Below are 24,209 nucleotides of genomic sequence, written 5' to 3'. Positions count from 1 at the left end.
GCTGTCTTTTTTTTGGCCGAAACAATAGTCCAGGCTGTAGGCAGACAAGGAAGTGAGTCCAGTCCGCTTTTATTCACTCCATTATTTCCTCCTTTCTCAGAGTTTTCCCAGGTTTCCAGTTGAGCCACAATTCCTCGGTCAGACAGAAGCAGAGCTGGTAGTAGCAAAAGAGCTGCTGGTGTAAAAAATAAATATGGAAAAGATGTAGACACACACTAAAGTCTGTGATATTCACAGGCTCCACTTGTGCATTCCCGTCTGCGCCTTCACTGAAACCCAATCCGGCTGGGGAGTGTGTGCGAGTCTGTGTGTGTGTCAGAGGGAGAGGGGCCAAGAGGAAAAGGGGCTGTGCACAAAAAAACAGCAGAGGAGGGGGGTGCTGTCTATTTCTTCAAGATGCCACACAAATCCTCTGAACAGCCAACCGGTCAGTCAGAAGGGGGATACCAGCAAACATGGCAACATGCAGCCCTGGAGCAGAGGCAGGGAACTTTAAGCCACTTTGTTTTCATCTTGTTATCCAAAGTTATAGGCGTCTCAGAGCCAGTTGTGGTGTTCCTCCTCCACCCCGTCCTCCTTCTTGTTCTCTCCTCTGCCCTCCGTTTCCAGCACGTCTGTTTGTTTTAAGCAGTCTGGCAGAGCGGAGCTGATCTGAACCAAAGCACGCCTGCTTTCTCTTCTTCTTACCTCTCTGCCTTGTAACACATTTCCAATAGTCACAAGAGGAGCGCTCTCTTTCTCAACTGTTGCACAGAGCAGCCCGTGGCCTGCATGTCAAATATGCTAAATACTCCACTCTTTCTTTTTAACTGCCCCCCCCTCCCTCATCCCTCCTCCCCCTCCAAATCACCCACCCCCTCTCTGTCAGTTGCACTGCAGCTGTCATTGCTGCGTCCAAGGCAAACGTCTTTATAGAAACAAAAGGGGTTTGTCACTGGTTTGCTACACACACCCACACACATGCAGAGCTCACAAACTCTCGCGTGACCCACGGCTAACCGACAATCCCCTCTACACAGACCACAACAAGATTTAAATCCAAGCATTCACAGATGTGGGCCAGCTACCAGGAGAGATGGAGGGACGGGCAGTGAGGGGAGAAAGAACCAAAATACAAACACATTAAAGAGTTAAGGAGCCATACAGGACGACCAGGGACTGATAAACAGATTAAGCTTGGTTAATTTGCTCATTCAAAGGACCCTGCCCCTGTCTTCCTCTGCCTCATTGACTGTTGACAGGGGCAGTCTGTGCCTCCACCCATGACCCCCATGCATGATGTATTTAAAATTAAATTGATTAGTCAATTCCTCTGCGGATCTGCCTGCGTTCCCCTCCTCTTTTCTGATTTTCATTCATTCCTCAGTCGTCACGGCTGGTTTAGGAGCCACAGAGCTGACGAGAAGAGGAGGGAGGGAGGGTGTTGAGAGAGGAGTGAAGGGACGAGAGGATTAGGACTTTAATTTTCCCAGGGGGTCATCCTGTGGTGCAAAACTTTACTGCCTCGGTGCAGTGCAGCACTTTGGATCCCAGCCTCCACTAAATGGCTTGTTATTCACACATAATGCTGTTGTGGTTTTGCCTAAGTTAAAGGCTCACGCTGCCATTGTCTGTGTCTAGAGGCTTGAAGCCACTTAGTGCAGCTAAGTGACATAAACACAAACACAGGTGGAGGGCACAGAGTAGGTATTATTGACTTTTCTGGGTCGTTTATTTGCTCATGGGGGAAACACCTGTCGACAGGAAAATATACTTTTCTCCATTTCTCTCCTTTCATTTCTCCCTCCCCCCAAGCCTGAGTAAATCTATAATCCACCTCTTCAGAAGACTGTCATTTAAAGTCATTTTCTTCCTCAGCGTCTTGTTTTTCAGTCTCTCTCCCCTCTCCCCTCCCTCTCCCTCCCCCACTGTGGTAATCTGGCAGCAGGAAGAATGTAGGTGCCATCTCTCTCCTAAACAACCCTCCTTCTTTCCAGCTCTCAGGGGTAGTTTTATATTAACTAGCAGACCATTTCACCTGCCTGTGTGTGTGTGTGTGTGTGTGTGTGTGTGTGTGTGTGTGTGTGTGTAAGCTTTTATTGTTCTAAACCTTCCTCAGGCAGAGAGACAGACACAAAGAGACGTGGACACTGCACTCACACATACACAACATCACATAAAGAAACACACACACCTCTAAGTAAATAAAGCACACACCTCCACCATCAGGCTCAATAACTTCAGTAAACACACCGTCAGTCATACACACACCACTGCCACTCATCAGTCATAATGGTAGTTTCAGACTTTGCAGATTTTGTGGCTGATTTGCTGTGTGTGTGTGTGTGTGTGTGTGTGTGCGTGGGAGTGTGCAGGTGGGCAGCTTCTTGTGTGCTTTTCAATTTAACGGTAAATTAGTCTACACACACACACACACACACACACACACACACACACACATTCTTTTAGGCAAATAAAAACTTCACACTTTCCCCGGCCTGCCTTTCGGCGTGTGTGTGTGAGGTGGAGTGTTTTCATTCAGCTGGCAGCCAGCAGTCTGTGTTACTGATGGAGTTTAATGTCTGTGCGCGATTAATGCAGGAAAGACTTTCCACATTATAAACACTTTGGAGGTCAGTCCTTTGCTGTGGTTTACACCATTTGGGGAGTTTTGTGGTAAAAATAGTTTTATCCTCTTCAGTGACCTCCTGCCTCTCTCTCCCCCACACACACACAAAATAAACAACACCTGTGAGGCTGCCTGCTGAGGCCCATGCTGGAGGTCATCTCTCGTTTTCCAACACACACACACACTCTTTTTCTTTGAGCCTCCTCCACCTCCCACACGGAAACACACACCTGACTCTCACAGGGATCTTACACCACAGCTCTGACACTGCAGCTCCAAAAGCCTCTCGTTCACTTTCTCTCTTCCTCAACTGCACTTTATTATTTAATATGTTGCTGTAAATCAGCAGGTAGATAAACTGTGACATATGCAATCAGCACCACTACTATAAACCATACGGTCAGCTGCACGGTACCTTGAGAAAAAACATGAATCACATATTATTTGTCCCATACTGGTCTTTTATCAGATTTCAAGCTGCTGTGATGCACAATAACTTGAAAAACAGAATCTCAAGCTGAAAGACAGGTTAAGTCATTTTTCTAAACTAAACTATATTTCCTACACAAAAGATGTGTACCAGTTTACATGTGCTTTACTCCATTCTTTTAAATGTTACCCGCAACATCAGGATTTCTGTTCTCAGCCATGGCTCTAATTTGATATTCATGATTTGTAGCTGTGCTACAATTATTTCAAATCTTTTTCAAAACTATTTCATACAGAAAAACAATGTTAAGAAGGAGTATCTTGGCTCTAAATTCTTTAGTATGATCAACATCATTATATTTTAATCGAACAAAACATTTATTATACTTGTTATTCTAAAAGAGAACAATGATAGGAAAGCTCTTTTTGGACATATTTTATATTCATATTTGTGCTAGTTCGTGTCAGAGTAGTATTTTGAATTCCACTGAACTGAGAGAGAGTGAAAAAAGGCCAGGCCAAGTCATGGCATGCCTTTCTAATTCACAACAGCTGAAACAATACAGGACCTGAGAGTGGAAAGGCTAAGACGCTACACACAAACACACACACACGTACGCACTAACACACCATCCTAGACATATTTAGATCATATAAGACCAGGACGGAACGATCACTCACTTTCTCGATCAGTCGCAGATGCATACGAGGGTCACATGAATATAGGTGTGTGTGTGTACGTGGGTGTGTGTGTTTGTACCAGCAGGTTACAGGAAAATCAGTCTGGATGAATCAGGTTATATGATTAGAGAAATTATGTTAGCATGATCCAATCAGCCCCTTAGAGAGACACAGACAGAAATAAGAGTCATGCACTCAGACACGCACACACAAATAAAACTTTTCTCACACACACACACCAACTAATGGACATGAATACGCAGACACAAAGTAGTCCAGGAAAATTCGGAGAGCCCGTAAACAGCGGTGCCGTCCAGATGACGTATGACTTGGATTAGCGGGAGAGTCATGGGAGGGTTACTGGGTTCTGACACACTGAACTCTCCCGACTGCACAGCACCTTAAAGTTTGAATTAGGCTTAAGAGTTAGTCATGTTGAAACTCATTAGGTACAGTCAGACCTTAAAGCACACAAACCTGGACTTAACTTTCTCCAGCAGTGTTTATTCTTTCTCAGCTTCTGTCGTACTTTCAGTTTCATACATTTTCTAGCGTCTGTTTCCTTGTATGGTTTTAATTATTTGCATAGCCTGCGGCATGGGTTAGCAAGTAGCTTTAACTGTGGGCCAGCTTTTCTCAGTATTGTTTAATGAAAGGCCAACACAAAAGATATAGAGCATTTTATTTATTTGGGATTTCATCAAACTTTCAGGGTTGTACCTCAGGGAAAATGTCAATATTTAACAGGTTGTCAGTTTACCAAAAATTACTAATTTACAAAACTGTATGTTTGTAACGTTTGTGTATGTTTTGTCAAATAATACGAGATTTAAAATGTCACTGATGGTTTATCTAAAGTCAATATACAGTGACCTGTTTCATTTATGGGTAAACAAAAAAAATCCTGTTAACTTTATTTTTTTAATCAGCACTGTGTCTGCTGAGACTGCTACCTATTTGTGTTTGAGACACAAATCATTGATCGTATTTGTTGATACAAGGTCATGTTGTATATTGTATCAGATTTGGCCGACAGGCTGCTATTTGCCCACCACAGGCCGACAGTAAATGTTCAGTGTGATAAATGGAGAGCATGAGCAGAATACTGTATTTTTCAGTCAGTTGAAAAACCGATGACTTTTAACTCCATAAAACATGTATTAGCATTAAAACACCTCGTTCATTTAGACTCGTTTGCAGTAACCTTTTAAAAGCTGGACATGCAGCTTCCCCAGGACATTTCAGACGACACTAGTGATTTATTATTTCCAGGCCTGAACAGAAATGTTACTGCAGACGTCTCTGACTCATCCACATTAAATATGGGCTCTCTGAAAACATTATGTGGTACATTGCATCGGTTTGTTTTATCACATGGGAAAAATGTAACTTTACAAGCAACAGATGTTTTGGTCAGGCTATACGTTCAAAATCTCTATATCTGACTCACTAACTGCTAATTACTAAAATCTACAAGTTAAATGTCGGAGCAGCTTCGAAGGTGTAAATTAGGACACATTCCAGCTTCACAGCTTGGGCCAAAAGACAACCAGGGAGCTGCTGGCCCAGTTTGGCTCAACTTCTACACCCATCATTAAATAGTTGCTGACACAGTCGGTGTGGGGAAGGACAGTGAGTCACAGGCTTACAGATTCTCTCAGGAGTAAAGACTACAGGATGATGAGGTGGAGAGGAGAAACTATATAGAGAGGAGGAGCGAGGGAGAAGGAGATAGAAGGGGTGAAGACAGGGGGAGGCGTGCACTCATGATTTAGGGCAGGGATTTTCACAAACACGTGTACACAAAGACACACAAAGACATACACAGGCCTCCTTCTGCTGTCACCCAGACTAACCAGCCCTTCCCAGGAATGTCCATCTGCAGCTTCGGCTTTAGGGCCTCGTAATGCTCCTCTGCTGAAACACCACTGAGTGTGTGTGTTTGTGTGTGTGAGTGTGTGTGTTTGTGTGTTTTCTCATCCCACCCAGAGACTGTGTCAGCTGCTTAGGGACGGAGGGAGTCAGGGGCATGCAGAGGGATGTTGATGCCACACCCTAAAATGTGTGTGTGTGTATTTGTGTGTGAGGGTGGGGTGAGGAGACAGCTGAGATTCCGGTTGCACCCCGAAAAAGACAGGAATTAGAAGCATCCTCTGATGCAGAGGACATGCACACACACCTCTCATCAGTCCACAGAGCAACCCTAAATACAAACACAGATTCCACAGTAGCACATATGTGCAGACAGGATGCCCATGTATAATCATATACATGATAAACAGCAGAAACAGAGGGACAGAAAGAGAGACGGCAACTTTTCTGATCACGTTTCTCATGAAAAGCTTAGGCTGAGTCTGACAACAGTCCCTCGTTCACATCTTCACTTTTCAGCAAAAAAAAAAAAAAAACACACACTCAGTAGTTTACTCTTTGGTGAGAAGTAAAATAAGAATTCAGACACTTGTTAATGATCATTTTTTTGTCATCACTGACAAGCTTCCCCTAACTGTTAATGACTATTCATTTTAATCATTTAAAAATGCCTTTTTACTTCTATTGTGGGAATTTCTTGATGTCACTACACAGTCCTTAAGTTCAGATTTAGGACAGTAAGTTGGGCGTCATTTTCAACACAACTTTAGTGTCATTCCCCTGAATGTTTTCATGTCGAGCAGTTGATTTTAGGGACGGGTATTTCTATTCTAATCAGTGCAGATACATTATCACAGCACATAGTGATACCAAAACATCATTGTTTTTCAACACCTTACTTATAAACCTTATATACATCTTTATATGAGGAGTTTTGACGTCATTAACATTTGATTTACATGAGAAACTGTCTGATCAGAGAATAAGTAAACAAGACTATCAATCTGAGCAGCAAACATTTACCACAATGGGAAAGTGGTCTCAGACTCTAGGACCCCTGTATATGTATTCATGTGTGTGTCTATGTGTGTAGGTGTCTGTGTTGCATTGTTAAATAAGTGCTGGAGCTAATTTCTGACTGAAGAGAGAAAGAGACAGAGGAACAGTGTTTTCGCTCTTGACCCAGTAATTCTACGTGAGATCACTGTGGGGAAGTTTAAACAATAATCTGACAACATCACCTCCCTCTCCCATGACCCTTCATCCCCTGGTTGCACACAAAGACACACACACACACACACACACACACACACACACACACACACACACACACACACACACACACACACACCCCTCCTGAGCCCCCTCGTCTTTCTAAGCATCGGTATGACATCATCCCTGTGGATTGGAAATGGGGTCTGATGGGGGAGGGGAAGGAGGAAGAGGAGAGGGGAGAGGGGTGGCCTGGTCTGTTTTGGAGCCAGACAGACATGTTTAGGTTTGAAATGAGCCGAGTTGGATCGGTTACAGAGAAAGAGAGGGACAGGGAAAGGGAGAGAAGGTAGAGGGAGGTAGAGACAAAGCGGGGGAGGAGAGGAGCGTGGCTTCAAAGAGTGGAGCAAAGATTTTCACATCTTTTTTCCCCTATTATCCCTCTTTCGACTATTACAGCAGGATTGGTTATATCTACTGCACTGAAACACAGAGAGAAGATAAAAATGCAACAGTCAAAAAAGGGTCGGATAGAGGACAGAAGAAATACATGAAGAACCCTCTCACTGTTCCAATATCTCATTATTTCCTTATCGTTCTCCCTGCATCTGCAAATCCTGCCTCGTGATCCCGCTCTCCATTACGATCTGCCGTCTTCCTCTGATTGACTCTTATCTTCTGCCCTTTTCTCTCTCCTCAACAATATCCCCCCTGCTATCCTCCCTTCGTTACCCTCCTATAAATACCCCTCTGCCCCCAAATAGAGTGACAGACCATTTCTCCATGCTCTACATACCCCGCAGACAGTAGCTATTATACATTCTGCCCCTGCTATTACTTTTGCAGCCAGTCTGGCATCAGTCTGTCTGCACCTCAGCTCACAGTTCGCAGCTTTAATGGAGGAAAATCTTTTTCTTATTGATTCTTTTTCTTCTTTTCTTATTGATTTTTAAAGAGAGCATGGACACAGGGGGAGAAAATAACACAAACCACAGCACAAACAGGAAGTCTTTTTATACATATATAAAAATCATAATAAATAAAATGACATAACACATCCACACAATGGGAAGTTACCTCATTGTGCCTTTGTTTTTGTTTTATAATTCACGTGTCACTCAGCAGCTGTAATGCTGCGGTTTCCTGCTAAGTACTCAACACATCTTTTTCTTCTTCTGTGGACCATAAATGCCAGAGCACAATTTAATGGGTCCATTAAATTGAGGTATTTTGGTCTTATCCTGACACTTTTTTTATTCATTCACGTCTCTCTAGCTCACTTCATTCAAAATTAAAAATTTTGTTTAAAAACTGTTTAAAAACTAAGATGCCATGGATTTCTGTCTAAAACGCTCGTTTTGTAAAATTCAATACAAGGATCAGACAGAACCTGCTGGTAAAGCTGCTTCTAACGAGTTCCTCTGGTTTGATATGAAAATCTCTTTCTATGCAGAGGGTTACACAGGGAAAAAAACATCAATGGCCTTGAATCATTTGAAAGTGTGGAGCAGAATATTTCTTCAGCCTGATCACTCCCAGTCATGTGGCATGTTGCACACCTGTAAATGTGATCAGTGACATCATTCGTGTAACTGCACACCAGACAAAACACATGTAACAGCTTCACACTCTTTGTCTGATCTGAGCCCCTTTTTTCAAGTGTAGCCTATTTAGCTGTTCGCAGCTCTCCCTGTCTCTCTCTCTCTCTCTCCCTCCTCTCATCCTCCTCTCCCTCTCTCAACGCCTCTCTGTCTCCTCTGTCTGTTCTCCGCCACACATGCACTCCACTTGCTCTCATTAAAAGACCTGTGAGGGGGAAGGAGAGAAAGAGAGGGACCAGAAACAGGCAGAGAGGCTGAAGAAGAAAGGTTAGTAGGACAAGAGAGAGACGTGAGGGCAAGTGTAGACGTTTCACTAAATGTCCAAATAATTGCACGGAGAGATGAAAAGGAGAGAGAGAGGGAGTGAAAAAGCAGGAACAAGGATGAAGAGGAAGAGAAGCAAACGTGTCTCATTAACAGAAAAAAAAAAATATATTCTTTGATCCACCCACACGTCTTAACAACCGTTGAGCCGACCACTCTCCAGGGAACGAGCAGGACTCCTACTAAATTTTTCAAATGCATGAAAATGATTAGTGCTCATATCCCATGAATCATCAATCATTTTCAAAAAAGCATAACCTTCTCGGAGCATCAGCAGATGGGAGAAAACGGTTCAGTGTGCTGGCTGTGCGTGGGATTCGTGCATACTTCTCCTGAGCTCTCACATGCTTACATAGTTTTCCAAAGTGGACAGGATATTACATCATGGCAAGAAAATGGGCTCTTTAATGATAGTAGTCGCACTGAAAGAGCGGGCTGTACGAACCATGAAATGAGCAGGGGAGTAACGCAATAAAGTACAATGGAGGTGCCAGCAAAGCACATTCCTGAGGTCAGCTCCTATACAACTCTCCGCAGGAAAGTTGAATTTCTCTTTAAATATCAGAACAAGCTACAGTTATTTTCTGACTTAATGCGAAAACATCACAAAAAGGACTAAACACAATAACTGTGCAGGTTTTATTTATTATGACCCCAGGTTTTAGACAAACATCTCAGGATTTCTTTTTCTCCTTCTTGGCTCAAAATAAATCCAAGTGAAAACATAACAAAGACTTTATAAACAGTGACTTCCTAAAATTGGACCCACTGATGCAAACAGAAGACATCTCTTTGTCCAGTATTTATTTTCGAGTCGTTTATACTAGTCTTAAACAAGTAGGCAATTTAAGTTTGTTATGGAGCCACGCGTTTACTGATTCCAGCTTCTCAAATGTGAGGATTCTCTGTTTTTTTGGTGTTTTATTTAAATGTAAATTGGAAATCTGTGGCTGAGGAGGAAACACTGAGATCTGGGAAATACTGATGAGAATGTTTCACTGTTTTCTGTCAAACAATTAATCAAAAAGGTTGACAGCCTTGGTTGACACATTTCTGTTTACATACTTTAAATAATATATTTACATACTCTAATTCAATAAATTTTACTGGCCAATAAGAAACTGAAGGAAGTTCTGCATGACTAGAAATAAAATATTTTCTGCAAGCTGTACTTAAAACAATTCAGTAAGTTTAAATGCACTATGTAAAAGCCAGACTACCACTGAGGGACCGTGTCCTCAAACAGCATCTTGTACCTCACAGTAACTGGGAACTGCCTGAGGGAAATGACACGACGACGACAACAACAACAACAACAACAACAACAACAACAACAACAGAGCGGCAGTACAGACAAGTGTTGCTAACCACAAGAGAGGGGAAGAACAGAGATGTGTGATTTGCTCCAATATCCAATTAAGATCATCATCCATCACCATAATGACAAGGCTAACGAGTTCAAAACGCTGGACGGGTGGGGCCTGCACGTCAGGACCAGGGAGGAGGAAGATGTGTGTGTACGAGGAGGGGGAGAGAAAGAGAGAGAGAGGGTGTTGGTGGGAAATGTTGAAGAAAACGCAGAGAGAACATCATAGCTGTCCTTTGGAGGGGGGGGGGGGGGGGGGGGGGGGGGCTCCATGATTCAGCAGCAGCGTGTCAGGCATTTCAAAGAGATGCATGACTCAACTAATCACCATCTCTGACTCCTGACACACAGCAGGAGTCCCACACACACACACACACACACACACACCCTTACCTCATGGTCTCTGGAGGTATGAGTGAGAGGAAATGATGGATACAGACCTCCTCAGAGGCGCTACAGATACTGAATGGCACTATTCATCTCTCTCACACACACACACACACACACACACACACACACACACAGATAAACCTAGACTCATATTACACTGAAGACGTTCTGTTTATCTACAATATAGTTTTAATGTCAAGATGGGAAAGAAGGAAGAGACTGTGAACAAGTAACAAACAAGTAACAACCTTTTCACCCTGAATTCAGACGTATTCTCTCCTGTTCCAACCCACACAACCAAGCAGATATTAGAACTGCCAGTGTCAGTGGCTAACACACATGTATTCATACACACTGCTCGAGTATGTACTGAGCAGAAGCCCTAAATCAGACCAAATGGAAGTATGAAGACAGAGGAGATTAAGACTATAAGGAACCACTGCTAATTAGATTTCAATACTCAGTTTTTTCTATGAGACTTCGCTGTAATACCCCCACCTCAACAACACACCACACTCACACACCCACACACCTCACATCCATGGAAATAACCAGCAACAACAAAAGTCCATCCTACCTTAAACTCCTGCAGCTGCTGTTTGATCATCTCCACCTCTGTGCCGACAATACCCTGCGCATTCAGCCCCTCTTCGGCCCTTCCCAGCAGGCCTTGCAGCTCAGCCACCAGCCTGTAGAACTCCCGAACCCTCCCGGCAGCGTCCTCGATCTGGTCCAACCTGGCCTGGCCGCGCTCGCTCAGCTAGCAAGAACAGAATTAAACAATCAGTGACCAGATTAAACCTATTTCGTTTTTTGAATCTGCTTAATGCAGGTAAGCATGATATGTTTTTTGTTTTTAACAACAACAGTGAGTTTATCAAAGAGCTATTGTGACATCATCATCATTTCCCTTCTCCCTCACCTTGCCGGCTTGGCGGCTCAGAGCTTCAGTCTCCCTCCTGAGAGCCAGGAGATCAGGGGAGGAGCCCTCTCGCCGCAGCATGGTGGTGCACTCCGAGGCGTGGCCCTCCAGCTCCGTCCTCAGGTTGGACAGACGGGACAGGAAACCCTTCAGGGCATCTGCCTGAGAGGCCAGGGAGTCTGCATCACGCCCAACGGGGCTGAGGGAGTCCAGTTCATCATCGAGGTCGGCAAGGCGCGAGAAGACGTCGCGTACGTGTGACTGGACCTCGCCGACGCCCTGTAGGCGAGACTCCAGGGAGGAGCAGCAATGTTCGATCTGATGGAGGAGGAAGATGTAGAGAGGTGGACCGAGGAAAAATACAAACAGTCTTAGGAGAAGCATAATCAAGTTTGTGCATCGCAATTCAAAAATACAAAATTAATTTTCTGCCTCCCAGCTGAGGGACAAACCCAATGAAAAGGTGGTGAGGTGGGAGATAAAGATTTTGTTAATTGATTTTGAGCAACACAACACTTTCAAATCAAATGTGGGACTCGAAAGATTTGCTTCATCAAACCACAAATTAATCCATCTAATAGAGGCCTGCGTGGTAAGATTTCCTCTGAACAAATCACTGGAACAGGACTATGTGTAACCAAACCAGGAAATGATGCAACACAACAGCAAGTAAAAATAGACTTTGTAAGTGTAGGTGCAACAGAGAGACAATAGAAACGTTATCTAAGAGAAGGCTGATCTGCATCATCTCCTGCAGCGCAGCAGCTCTGTCAGATCAATATTTCAAAAAGAGAAATAAGTCGTCTCAGTGAGGAACAGTGTAGCCCGATGGATTTAATATACAGTTAGAGCCCTTGTGATGGCTGTAACCTTACATGGAATATTTGGAAGCTGTATTGCAGAAAATAGATGCAATACTTTGTGTGCTGAATTCTCACTGCTCAGGTTTACATTTCAAACAATGATTTAGTGTTGAATGTCCACAATGACCATATATGTCTACTGTAACTCTAATAGCCAAACTCTCCTGACAGCTATAGTTGCTCTGCGCTCTCTCAGCTCACTGACACTTGTCTGCTAAGCGCGCACGCGCGCGCACACACACACACACACACACACACACACACACACACACACACACACACACACACACACTAGATGTGACACCCTCTCACACAGTGACCCGTGGTATAAATACTTCCCCCGGTTGTACAACATCTCTTCACTCCAGACTGCATGAAGTGTTGAGGCTACATTAACTCATAGCTGTTATGACTCCTTTCATTGTTCTCTTCTCCTCATGTTCTGCTGGTTCTCCACAGCTGTCTGCTGGATGGATGGTCCTTCAGTGCTTTAATATATGGGTCAAGTATATTTTGGACATTAACTAGCTATCAGTGGCGATCTCTGATCAGGTTTGGGAGGAGGAAGTCCTGTTGAGTGCTGACACTAAGCTACAAAGAGATACATGCCTTAATAAACCAGGTCCCCTGAATGTGACTGTCAGAAATTACACTGAATAACCAGTAGTTCAAAAAATTTCCATGAATGATTACTGTCAAGAGACAAAGTCTTACAATATGTTTATAGTTTTTGCAGATGGAATTGTTTGAGGCATGTTTGATGTCCTTATTTATCCAAACCTGTAGCATTTCCTCACATTTTAAAAAACCTGTGGTGGTGAATTTGTGGCAGTTTATAGCAGCGTATAAAAAAACACCTAAATATTTCCACTCTTGGCCTTTTTTCCTGACCATGACTCAGCTTCTCACCTTGCCAGTAACGTCATCATACTCTTTCTCTGTGTCTTTCGCCTGGTCCTGAAGCCTCTGCGCCCCCTCAGCGCTGCCTCCCGGTGTCTGAGGTGCATCCTGCACCAGCCCTTGGGCCAGGTCTCTGAGGTAGACCACCTGAGGCTGCAGGGACCTCAGGTTCTCCTGCTGACTTCTCAGCCGCTCCAGGCTCTTGGCACTGCACGCCTGAATGGAAGAGAAACAAATGGAATTGTCTCTTTACTGGAATGATTGAGACACACTTTGTTTTCAGGATATAAAATAACCATGTATTTTAAACACCATCAGTGCTAATGACAATATAACCAAACAGTTTCAGTACCTGGGGGCCCAGAGCCTCCTGGACTTCAATCTGGTGCTTGGCTGCCTCCAGCCTCCGCTCCACAGCCTGTCTGCCCTCTTCAAACTCCTTCAGGCGCCCAGCCAGCTCCTCCAGCTGGGTGGTGCGGTTGTGGAGCTTCTCTCCCAGTCCATCCACCCTGCGGTTCAGCTGGGCCTTCTCATCTCGTACCTACACAAAATTAGTTTACATTACATCAGTTACGTTCCACATTTACTTTTAAATCACTTACAATACACACTTTATAGATACATCAATATACACAGTGAAACGCATCCAAAAACATCTGAATCCCAGAGGCATCATAATTAAGCAATAAAGCGAATCAAGGCAATAAAGCACAATAAACAAGCTTTGTACAAACACACTCAAGAGTAGAAACAAAAGTGTTTAATCAGTAAAATCACAGCTGGTATGTACCTTTTCCTCCCCAATGCAGCACTGCTCCAGCAGCTGATCTGCTGAAGTATTGAAGGCCTCCAGGAGGGGCTGTCGTCTCTCCAGGTCCAGTGACAGACCTCGAGCCCTCTGCAAAGCTTCGTCCAGGGCAGATGAGTCCAGTGATGGCTGGATCTCTCCATCTTTCTGTTCACAGTCCGATAACCACGGTATCAGCTCTGCCTTGTGCTGCTGGTAAGTTTCCGCTTTGCTCAGAGTGTTCTTCAGTCGGTTCTCACGGTCTGAGATCCTCTGGTTCAACCCCTCCCAGTCCTGTCGCAGGGAGGCCAGGTGGGACTGAAGGGCAGCCCGTTCGTCTCCGCCTGCTGGGAGGGTGGCGAGCAGTGACGCTCCCTCAGCCTGAATCAGCTCATAGGAACCTCTCTGACTGGCAATACCGCGCTGGAGCTCATCTGTCTGTGCCAGCAGGGAGCGGATGGCCTCTGGCTGGCAAGGCAGGGAGTCGGACCTGGGACCTGCCTGCTTGTCAAGCCAGGAGCGCAACTCCTCAAACATCTGCTGGAACTGCTGGGTGGATGACAGCGCTGCCTGGAGCTGAGACAGACCGTCAGCTAAAGGAAAGCAAAGCAGAACACAAGGGATTACAAACATAAACACTGAAAAATACCTTCAAACAAAAAAGGGCAAAGAGAACTTGTGCAGTTTTTGTTGTATTTATTTCAGTGGATTTGTTAGTCGTGATTTGTTGTAATCAAAACAATATTTCCATTATAGCTAAAGAGGGATAAAGTCAAACGAGTCATTGACTAAAGTGGACCATTATCTCTGTATAGAAAATCACTACAAGCAAATAAATCATGCAGAAACATACCAGAACTCTGTGTCATATTAAAACCCACTAATAGCACAGTTACTATATCAACCAAATAAACTCCACGAACCTGCACGCTCCTCCAAACTCTTCAGCGGCCCACTGACACTCTGCAGTCGTTTACTCAGCTCTTCCTTCAGGTAGGGTTCAGCTACGATGGCGCTCAGCTCCTGGCAGAGCTTCTCAGCCTCGGCCAGCTCAGTCCGCCGTCTCTCCAGCTCTGAGCGGATCTCTCCGGTTTCCTGCAGGCGACGCTTCAACGCCTCTGGCTGGGCGCTCAGGGAGGCCTGAGCATCCAGCCTCTCACTCAGAGAAGAAACACTGGAGGAAAGCTCTCTCAGCAAGGCCTGAGCAGGAGAGGAGGAAGGTTAGAACATTTTCCTGGCGTGGTGATAGTGCATCTTGAAGTTATACAATCAAAACTCCACCTAGACTAAACTTACCTGGTACCGTTCACTGGTTCCTTGGGCCTGGTCGATGTGGTTTGACCTCTGAGTCAGACGGTTCGTTAGGTCTTCCCACTGCTGGGAGATGGAGCCCAGCTCAGTCCGCACCTCTGCCAGGTCCTTAGGGTCCTCAGCAGAGTCATAAGTCTGGCAGAGAATACCCTCGGCAGACTGGGTCAGCTGGTCGAACTGTGGCCGCCTGGTCTCAAACTCACGCAGCATGAACTAAAAGAAGGAGAGATGTTTAAAGCATATGAAAGGCTGAAGAAACACCTGGGCACTCTGATTGTGTCCTGATCTGTTTGATATTCATGGATCTTGATAATTATCGATTGAAATGCTTAATGATTGTTTATTTTTTAATGTAAATGTTGCACCCTTTATGTCTCATGTATGCAAAGGCTTCAAATCCTTCTACAACATATTCTTATTCTCATCAACACTCATAACTGAAATGGATTTAAGTGTCAAAATAAAAGAAACCAATCAATATTGTACAACAGACGAGTTATTTTCATTGTTGTATATTTCTCCTTTTGCTGGATTCTCTGTATTGATGATGCCTTTGTGTGCTTTGATAACTGTTGTACATTTACCTTCAGTGTGACTGTGTTTACAGTCTGTGCCACAAACCTGTACTTGTTGTTTCTGTGTGTTGAGCATGTTGGGGTCGATGCTCAGTGGTCCCAAAACGCTCATCATCAGCTCCTTCTCCCTTAGCCATGGGCCCAGCTGATTGGCTGCTGAGGCAAAGCTGCCCAGCCTATCGGCACAAGTCTCAAGCTCAGTCTGCCTCTGGGCTGCAGTCTGATTGGCTGTCTGCCAGCGGGAGTCTGGAGACATTAACCAATGGAGGCAGGAGTGAGACGACAAGCCAGAGAATAACAACACACTGATAAATGTCTTCACTGAGAAACAGAAGAAAGGAGCAGGTCGCTGCTCAGTGTATTTGTTGCTTTGTTTTCTGTCTAGTTTCCTTCCTCTGTTTTTCTTATAAGTTCAACAAGAAAAAAGTCTTGTTACAGAACAATGAATAATGAGGGTCATCAGATATTAGCATCAGTGATGGTGATGAAATCAGAATCCTCAATTTAAACCTGACTCAATGTGAAGAACAACACTGACTAAACAATAAGACATTTTCTTCCTCTGTCTTTCCTCCTACTTCTTCTGTCTCTTTCTCCCTCTCTGACTCACTGTTCTGGGCATCCAGCAGTGTGTGTGTATGTGTGTGTGTGTGTGTGTGTGTTTTCAGCAGTCTACATGGCTCTGAAAAGGCATTATGAAATAAGAAATATAAAGGCCTCCTTCTTGGATTTCACCTTAAATATTTCTGTCTCCGTTACCTCATACCAGGCCCTGGTAAAAATATCAAGTATGCAAGTGAACAAATGGCTTTGACAGGAACACTTCCCACTCTCTCCCTGGATAATATTGATCTCAGCTTCTCTCCATCTCATAGAAGAATTATTACACATTCTGAAGCACTGCGCCACTTTCTCTTACAAAGTTGTCAAAAACACGCCACAGTAGGTTGCTTTAAAGTTTATTGATTTTTTTGCAACTGATCTTCTCCAGCTATGTCTACCTCTACAGTTTTCATCATGTTCTTGTTACAAATTTATGGAAAGTCCCAACAGACATAAGGCAACAAACTCACTGACTCTGTTTTCAGGAATTACTTTTCCTCTAATAGATGACTCTGTGTTAGCTCCCTCAGGCTACTTTCTTTCTCTGTAACCAACTTGCATCTTCTGTACGTGTTACCTACAGATGACTGCTTTCTTCATAGTGGCTCCCCCCACACAGGCTCCTTAACTGGTACATTCTGTGCTGTAAGTACTGCATAGTATTTCTATGACCCCTACCATTCACCTACAGGACAGTACCTCAAGTGGTTGTTACCTCCTGGTCTTGAAGAGAGGCTTGATTTTATAAACATTTAGTCTGATTTAGTTTTTGCCTTCATGCACATGTGTTGGTTTGAGCTATATCAGTTTCTGTAAGATTGCTGTCCCATCATCTTGCCATATGTTCTTATGTATTTCTCGTCATCTGCAGCACGTACCTATCTCTTGTAGCTGTTGTCTCCAGCTGTCTGCCTCAGGAGAATCAGGGTTGTCAGCAATAAGCTTCCTCAGTGTGCTCTTCAGCTCCTCCACCTTCCCAGAGTGCTCCGCCAGCTCAGAGAGCAGGGCCTAGAGAGGAAAGGGGAGAAGAATTCAAACAATTTAAACACACAATATCTACTCAACAAGCCACACACACAGTAAAGTAGATAAAACATGAGAGTTCTGATGATTTAATTCAGTAAAGGTAACAGCAGAAAGATGATGATTGTGATAATATGGGCACTATCTGCTGCAACTGTCAAAACTGAAAATGGATATGACAATAAATTTTGGTAGAAAATCTGATAAAGGAAAGGTTAGAATATATACCAGGTGATTTTACAGTATAGTGTTCAGTGTCCCCCCAGGAAAAGGTCGCTCTAACCTTAACATGCAAAAGAGATGAACCCAGCCCTTTACCTTGTTCTCCTGGGCCTGGGCGCGTACCACCTCAGGTTTGGAGGGGGAGGCGGTCTGTCCCTGTTTCAGGCTGTGCTCTTTGTTTGTCAGCCAGCTCTTCAGCTCCTCTGTGCCCTGCCTGGCCTTCTGCCTCAGCTCCAGTGAGGCCTGCTGACGGCCGAGACGTTCTTTCAGCTCTCCGCCCAGCGTCTCATATCGACCGTTCACATCAGACACGGCCACCTGGAGCTCCGTCAGGTCTGAGGTCAGAACAGAAAGAAAAGGAGAAAAGTGCTCAGCATAGATGGAGCAGACATTAGCAGCAGGGCAGAGACATATACAGTAAAATAATCAAGTAGATATCCAGTAGAATACTTGACATATCTACATTAATCTGTTACAGTAGGTTAATAAAAACTACAGCTGTTATTAGACTACAGCTGTGTAGTGCAGGTAGATCAGGGCAGCCTAGATAAAGAGGGTTTATAGGATTTTACTGTTACATCAGAAATATTTTTTAAAAGTGAACAAATTTGCCACTGACAGATGTTTTGCATGAACAGAAAGCCGACAGAGACACAACTGTATCAGACACAGAAACAGAAAAACAAAGCACATCTCTCAGAGTGAGTTATAAGGAAACCATAATCACCAGTGTAGCTGGAGTACCTCAAATAATTCTTGCTGTTGTGTTAGGTTTACTACAGATGCTGATTTTCAGGAGGCATTAGATAAGAAAGAGAGCTGGAGGAAGAGCTCACCTTTGCAGGTGTGAATGCCATTGACACTGCTGGGACCTGCTGAGCCATTGATTTGAGGAGCACCTGGGAGAAAGACACACACCTGACTGAGACAGTGGCACTACAACACACTCATGCAGGCATAGTCGCACAAACAAACAGGACCAGTGACGCATCAACAGGTAAAAATATGAACATATGCAAAGATTTCTGAAACAAGCGTGTGACACCAGCAAAACACAGACACTGTGCTCAGACCACAGAGCTCTGAGGGAGAAACCAAGACGCTGGACAAAAGCCATGGAAGCAGACGACAGCAGAGGGAAAGACATGGAGGATACCCATAGTCTTTACATGACACAGACATCAGTTTGTGTAATATCTAAAATTTCAACCTGTGCTGTTTGCTCTCTGATCCAATCCTGCCAACCAACAAACACTTTCTGCTCTCTCCTAATTAAATATATTTTCCTCTGTCTTCCACAAACACTGATCCATTAGCACTTAAGTTTATCCATGAAATCATGTACATGAGAATTACTAATCATGGATTTACACCAGGGAACACAGTTCTATAAGAGTGGAGCAAATAACCAAGACAGAATGGATAATAAATACAGATCTATTGTATTCTGTTTTGCCCTGTACTGACTCCTTCTCTGTTCCTCCTTTGGTTTTCATTTCTGTTTTTCTGGGGTAAAATTATTTTATAAACCCCTTGTTGACTTTTCCACCCACCTACATCATCTGTAAATCTCACCTAAATCGCCTGTAAAAATACTCTCATGAGACAAATAAGTCATTTAAACTGAAGGGGTGCACGAGGTTTGTTTTCTTTGGCAGTGTTTCCATCTTTGCTCTTACCAGTTTTGGTCTGAGGAGCAGTGATGTCGATGATAAGGGACTCCAGCTCTGAGCCGGTCTTGTTCAGTTCCTGAACCCTGGATCCCTGTGATTCCCAGTCGTTCAACAAGTCCTGAAGGCATAATACATTTTACTGAGTCACTGAGCTTAAAGAGCACGTTATAGCCACTGGATTCAAACAACATGTGCCTAAATATTTTCTTTTTTTCACATTACACTTTGCTTTTTGTTGATATTTGAAGTCATTAGACAAACACACCTTGAGCTGCTGGACCCTTCTCTGCAGGCCCTCCGTGTTGAGGTTGGCCTCTTTGGGGGGCAGCTGGTCCTGTGCTGTCTGAAGCCACCTGAGGAGGGAGCCAGAGAACCCACGGAACTGAAGCAGCTGCTGCTCACAGGCCTGGATGGCAGCAAACCTGTGTCAGGAAAACAGAGGAAAGGGGAGGAAGAGGATGTATAAAGATGGCAGGAAGCAGTGGTGAAGAAGACGGAAAGGATAATAAAGAACAAAGATGAAAAAAGGACCAGAAGAAAAGTAGAAGAAGAGGAAGAAGAGAGCAGAGAAAATTCACCTTAAATCCCATTTTTATGGTTTCACAGGGAAGCAGTTATATGATCTCTCTGAAGCTGTTTTTACATGTTATTCTCTTTAAAAAGAAACACAAAGCCCCACTGACAGGAGCATTCAGGGACCACACTGGCCCCGAGGCAGCATTAACTCAGCCTTGACCTGCCTCTCTTTGTATGTGATCTGTCTCGAGCTATGGCTGGAAAAGTGCTGACTGTCCGTAGACAAAACAGCTCTGAGCGGTCGTCTGGCATGGAGCAGTATCATTATCATGCTGCTATTTTCTCCCCCTCGGGATTCGAGGCGGGGAGTTATCCGAGAGGGCCGTTTATAGGATGGACAATGAGCCATGTCCACTCTGCTTATATTAGCACCCAGGCCTGCTCATCAGCTCACACTGGCCACACAGATACAGCACACACATGCAGCAGACACACACAAACACGCTGTACAGCGCTCGGAAACCAACTGCTATGAGACATCATGCAACACAGTAAATAACCTCATGTACAGCATGTTTTACGAGCGCCCTTAGCCGTGAAGTTACTAGGATAACGACCTCTGACACCCATGTTCAGATTATAGATGAGTGATTTACTCATCTTTCTCTCTTCATATCCGAACAGGACATATTTAGATATATCCATTTCACAGCCTTTACTGCTTGTTTTTTTATGTGACTGGCTCAACAAACTAAAGTATAATCCAATAAACCTAAACCAGTCTGATGGTATTTATAAATTCCCAGCCCCCTGCTGACAGGCTTCAAGTGTGGCTATTCACTGATACGACATCAAACAGGGTAGGCATGGCAACTGGTGCTCTGTGTAGGCTACAAATTTAGAAAACAAATTTTGGAAATGCCAGCAGCACACTCTGTTCTGCAGAGCCCCTCACTGTTTTTTTTTGTTTTTTTTTTTATTTTAAAGTAGGCCTATCTGTGTCTGAACCAATCTCTTTTTTTTTTTTAAGTCTGACCCCATCTGCCTCTGACAGTTAACTGGCTTGGTGTCAGTCTAAAAGGAACTGACTCCTGTCATACTGCACAACAAATAGGACCAGATAATACTGAATATGATTCAAGAGTTGACAGATTCCAAACAGCTTTGTATCTGGTGCCCCCTTGTGTATTTCATGGTGAACTGCGCAACTGACAGAGGAGACCTAAATATGTTAAAATCAAGAGGAACATTCAAGTTATTCTTTTATTTCTATTATTAATCTTTGTAGATAAATAATATTATCTATTTAAAAATAAAATATTATTTATTTTGAAAGATGTGAAAATAGCAGCTTCACATTGTTGTCAGTTCTCATTTTTACCTTTTGTTGACATTTGCTTCCAGTTGGGTGAACTCATCAGACACCCCTTTGACATTATCCAATAAGCTTTGAGTGTTACTGAAAGTGTTTGACTGGCTGAGCTCGGTGCCGATGTTGCAGAAGGACTTCAGCTGGCCAGCTTCCTGCTCCAGCTCCGACCTGACCTCCTGAGAAAAGATGCACAGGATAAAAGTACTGAACAGACTGACAGTATAACTTATTGTCTCATACTGATAGAGGCTTCAAGAAGTCTTAAAACACTGATTTCACAGAACTCAAATGAGTACATACTGCAGATGATGAAATTATGCTGACCTCAATGGTTTGCCTGTAGTCATCCATGCTGCGGTCTGGCTGGCCCACCGGGCTCAGAGCCTTCATTCGGGTCTGGGTAAAGACCTGGAGGTCGGTCCCCAGCCGCTCATAGCTCTCTAGTCTGGGCAACAGCGCTTTGAGCTCAGACTCCCTCTCTGCCTGGCTGGCCTGTGCTGCAGTGTAACGCTGAGTCAGCTCGTCTAAAGCGCCCTGGAGGCCTGAGGCTGTGGAAGCATCTGAGCTCTGAAGGAGTTTGGAAACAGAGTCCCGCGTTGCTTCCACACTGCCCTGCCTGGAGAGCAGCTCCTGCCGCAGTTTCTGAGGAAGGAAGAGGAGAAGTTGGGATTTTTTTTTAAAATGGAGGGTCACTTTCCACATGCACCATTTTTTAAATAGCTGTTTTCCTTTGGTAACAGTCCTACCTGATTCTGGGTAAGGGCGTCCTGTACAGCCTGTGCAGTGGGCTCCACTGGTCCAGGCTTCAGAACCAGTTTGTCCAGCCAGCTGAGCAGACCCTTCAGGCCCTCCTGGACGCTGACGGACTGGGCCACGGCTGTCTGAAGCTGTTCGGCCCGCTCAGAGACAGAAGCAGAGAGAGAGCCAAATCTCTTCTCTAAACCATCTGAATAAAATTGAAGAGAAAAAAAAATCAAGTTGTTTCTCATAAACTCAGATGGTCTGTGATTAGAACATGAGGGGACAGATTTGGAAGATTAAAATACCTGCAGCACAGAGGATGTCAACAGCTTTCAGGGAGGGAGATTCATCTGTGCTGACCAGATCTCTTCCTGCTCTCTTCACCTTCTCCAGCTGCACTGAGCGCTCTGCCAGTTCATCCTGCAGCAGCTGAGGACAGGGACACACTTACAGTCAAATCACTATAGCTGGCGAAATATCTAAACTCAGACAAGGTTCATACTTTCCATTTACCCTTTTTCCAGTATTTAATTACTTGACTGAATTTAAACTTTCTGGTCAGTACTCAACGTTATGCAGCTGCCATCGATCAGCCCAGACTGTGAGTGATATTTTTCCATACATTTGAAACTTGTCTGTCTGCTTTTCTTTTTCCTTCTCACTCACTTTGTGTTGTGTTTTGATTTTAGTGTTTCTCATCCGTGTCTTACCTGTACTTGTCGCAGGGTGTTCTGCAGGTTCTGGGGGTCTGTGTCCCCGCTGGGTTTGGCTATGCTTTGGTTCTGTTCCTGAGTGCTGAGCCAGGAGTGGAGGGAGACAACCTCATCCTGGTGCTGCTGGTATCTCTCCAACAGGCCGGACAAACGACCACCCAACTCTGTTGACTGCACACACCAACAAAGAATTTCAGTCTATGTGTAAAGTCAAGGCAAAGAAGTGATTCACTGAGCACATTTATTACAGTTTCTCTCACCTTGGTGTGTAGGGTTGTGTATCTGTGGTTAGCATCCTGTAGCTTGTCAGTTACCAGCTGCTTGGTGCTTTCCAGAGCTGGGTCTGAACTGCCAACCTGCTCCAGAGCCCCTTGAACAGAGTCTAGAACTTTCTGGCCGGAGATGGAGACGAAACGCAGATCTGCCTTGTGGCAAATTACTTCCTCAGCAAGCTGGAAACACAGATACATTTACAGGTTCCTTTAGGGTGAATGCTAGCAGATATGTCATGAAAAAAAAAAAAAACGTCTTAATATACAACAAAAACCTTTCTTTATGAGTGTGAAAGGCAAGAATGAAAGGCCCAGATGCAAATGTGATGTCAAGGGACTCTTAACGAGTAAACTTATCCCAAACTGCTTCTGTGTAATTTCCCAGAATTTGTTATTGTGTGAGTGTAAATCAGCGCATACGGATGGATGGAAACTCAATCTTCCATGGATGATTAAAGGAAAAGAAAGCATAGTTCTGCAGTAAGTGCTTTTGATCTGGGCCTAGATGCAGTGAGTGATATTTCCCAGCTCAGTCACTTTACTTCAAAGCAGCAGAAATCAGGCTCAGCCAATAAAACCCAACTGCAGAGCCGCAGCACCAGCAGCCTCAGACCCACAGTCATTGTGCAACCTGCACCACCTACAGGCAACAAGTGACAGCTGCAAAGAGTTGCTCAAAGTTTCATTTTCTTTGCCTATAAATGGGTCCAACAGTAATTAAACTAATAATTAAAATAATGTGATTAACTAGGTAATTTTTTTCATAACATATTAAAACATTAACATTGTGTAACTTAGAAAGCATAAAACATAATAGACAGAGAGTTGAAATAACACAGTATATATAAAATAAGATTAAGGGGTAAAGACTGGATTATGTTGAGCATGTTGTGGGTAGTGTGTGTGTGCATGAGCACTTTTTGTTATTTCACAAATAAAGTACAGTGGACAAAAAAACATGACTGTGTATCTTATGTACCTTTCTGTGCTCCTCCAGCCTGCCCTTCAGTCCTTGTGCATCAGTCTCTCCTTCCCCGAGAGAACGGAGCTCCTGTTCGCTCTGTTCCAGCCAGGCACCTAGACTTCCATGTTCTTGAAGGAACTTTGTCAACTCATCCTTCAGAGACTCAGACTTCCTCAGACGGTCCTAGAAGAGATAGTTACAGTTGTAGAAGTCAGCTGACTATGACAAATAAATCCAAAGAAACTGACTATGAAATGGATCCTTTTACC

The 24,209-nt window shown here is 44.1% G+C and overlaps 1 protein-coding gene across 24 annotated transcripts in view; it reads right to left on the bottom strand.

The window, feature by feature from the left end:
* The window catches only part of macf1a (microtubule actin crosslinking factor 1a), a 224,626-nt gene that overhangs the window by 47,961 nt on the left and 152,456 nt on the right, over nt 1-24,209 (bottom strand). For all 24 annotated transcript variants that reach the window (XM_071501060.1, XM_071501061.1, XM_071501068.1 and 21 more), the window contains 20 exons: nt 23,956-24,123; nt 22,965-23,156; nt 22,702-22,875; nt 22,297-22,420; nt 21,997-22,196; nt 21,575-21,892; nt 21,260-21,426; nt 19,628-19,784; nt 19,369-19,480; nt 18,526-18,588; nt 17,786-18,024; nt 17,323-17,452; nt 15,888-16,087; nt 15,252-15,479; nt 14,879-15,155; nt 13,959-14,548; nt 13,521-13,709; nt 13,178-13,384; nt 11,406-11,723; nt 11,061-11,243 (listed from right to left, as the gene is read on the bottom strand). In XM_071501060.1, coding sequence (XP_071357161.1) covers nt 11,061-11,243; nt 11,406-11,723; nt 13,178-13,384; nt 13,521-13,709; nt 13,959-14,548; nt 14,879-15,155; nt 15,252-15,479; nt 15,888-16,087; nt 17,323-17,452; nt 17,786-18,024; nt 18,526-18,588; nt 19,369-19,480; nt 19,628-19,784; nt 21,260-21,426; nt 21,575-21,892; nt 21,997-22,196; nt 22,297-22,420; nt 22,702-22,875; nt 22,965-23,156; nt 23,956-24,123 — 4,236 coding nt within the window. The remainder of the gene's footprint in view (nt 1-11,060; nt 11,244-11,405; nt 11,724-13,177; nt 13,385-13,520; nt 13,710-13,958; nt 14,549-14,878; nt 15,156-15,251; nt 15,480-15,887; nt 16,088-17,322; nt 17,453-17,785; nt 18,025-18,525; nt 18,589-19,368; nt 19,481-19,627; nt 19,785-21,259; nt 21,427-21,574; nt 21,893-21,996; nt 22,197-22,296; nt 22,421-22,701; nt 22,876-22,964; nt 23,157-23,955; nt 24,124-24,209) is intronic.

This window comes from Trachinotus anak, unplaced genomic scaffold (genome assembly GCF_046630095.1).
Source record: "Trachinotus anak isolate AG129_WGS33_773 ecotype Australia unplaced genomic scaffold, CSIRO_AGI_Tana_v1 ptg000016l, whole genome shotgun sequence".
In the NCBI taxonomy this organism is placed as follows: domain Eukaryota; kingdom Metazoa; phylum Chordata; class Actinopteri; order Carangiformes; family Carangidae; genus Trachinotus; species Trachinotus anak.
This window is presented reverse-complemented; position numbering and strand designations above follow the sequence as displayed.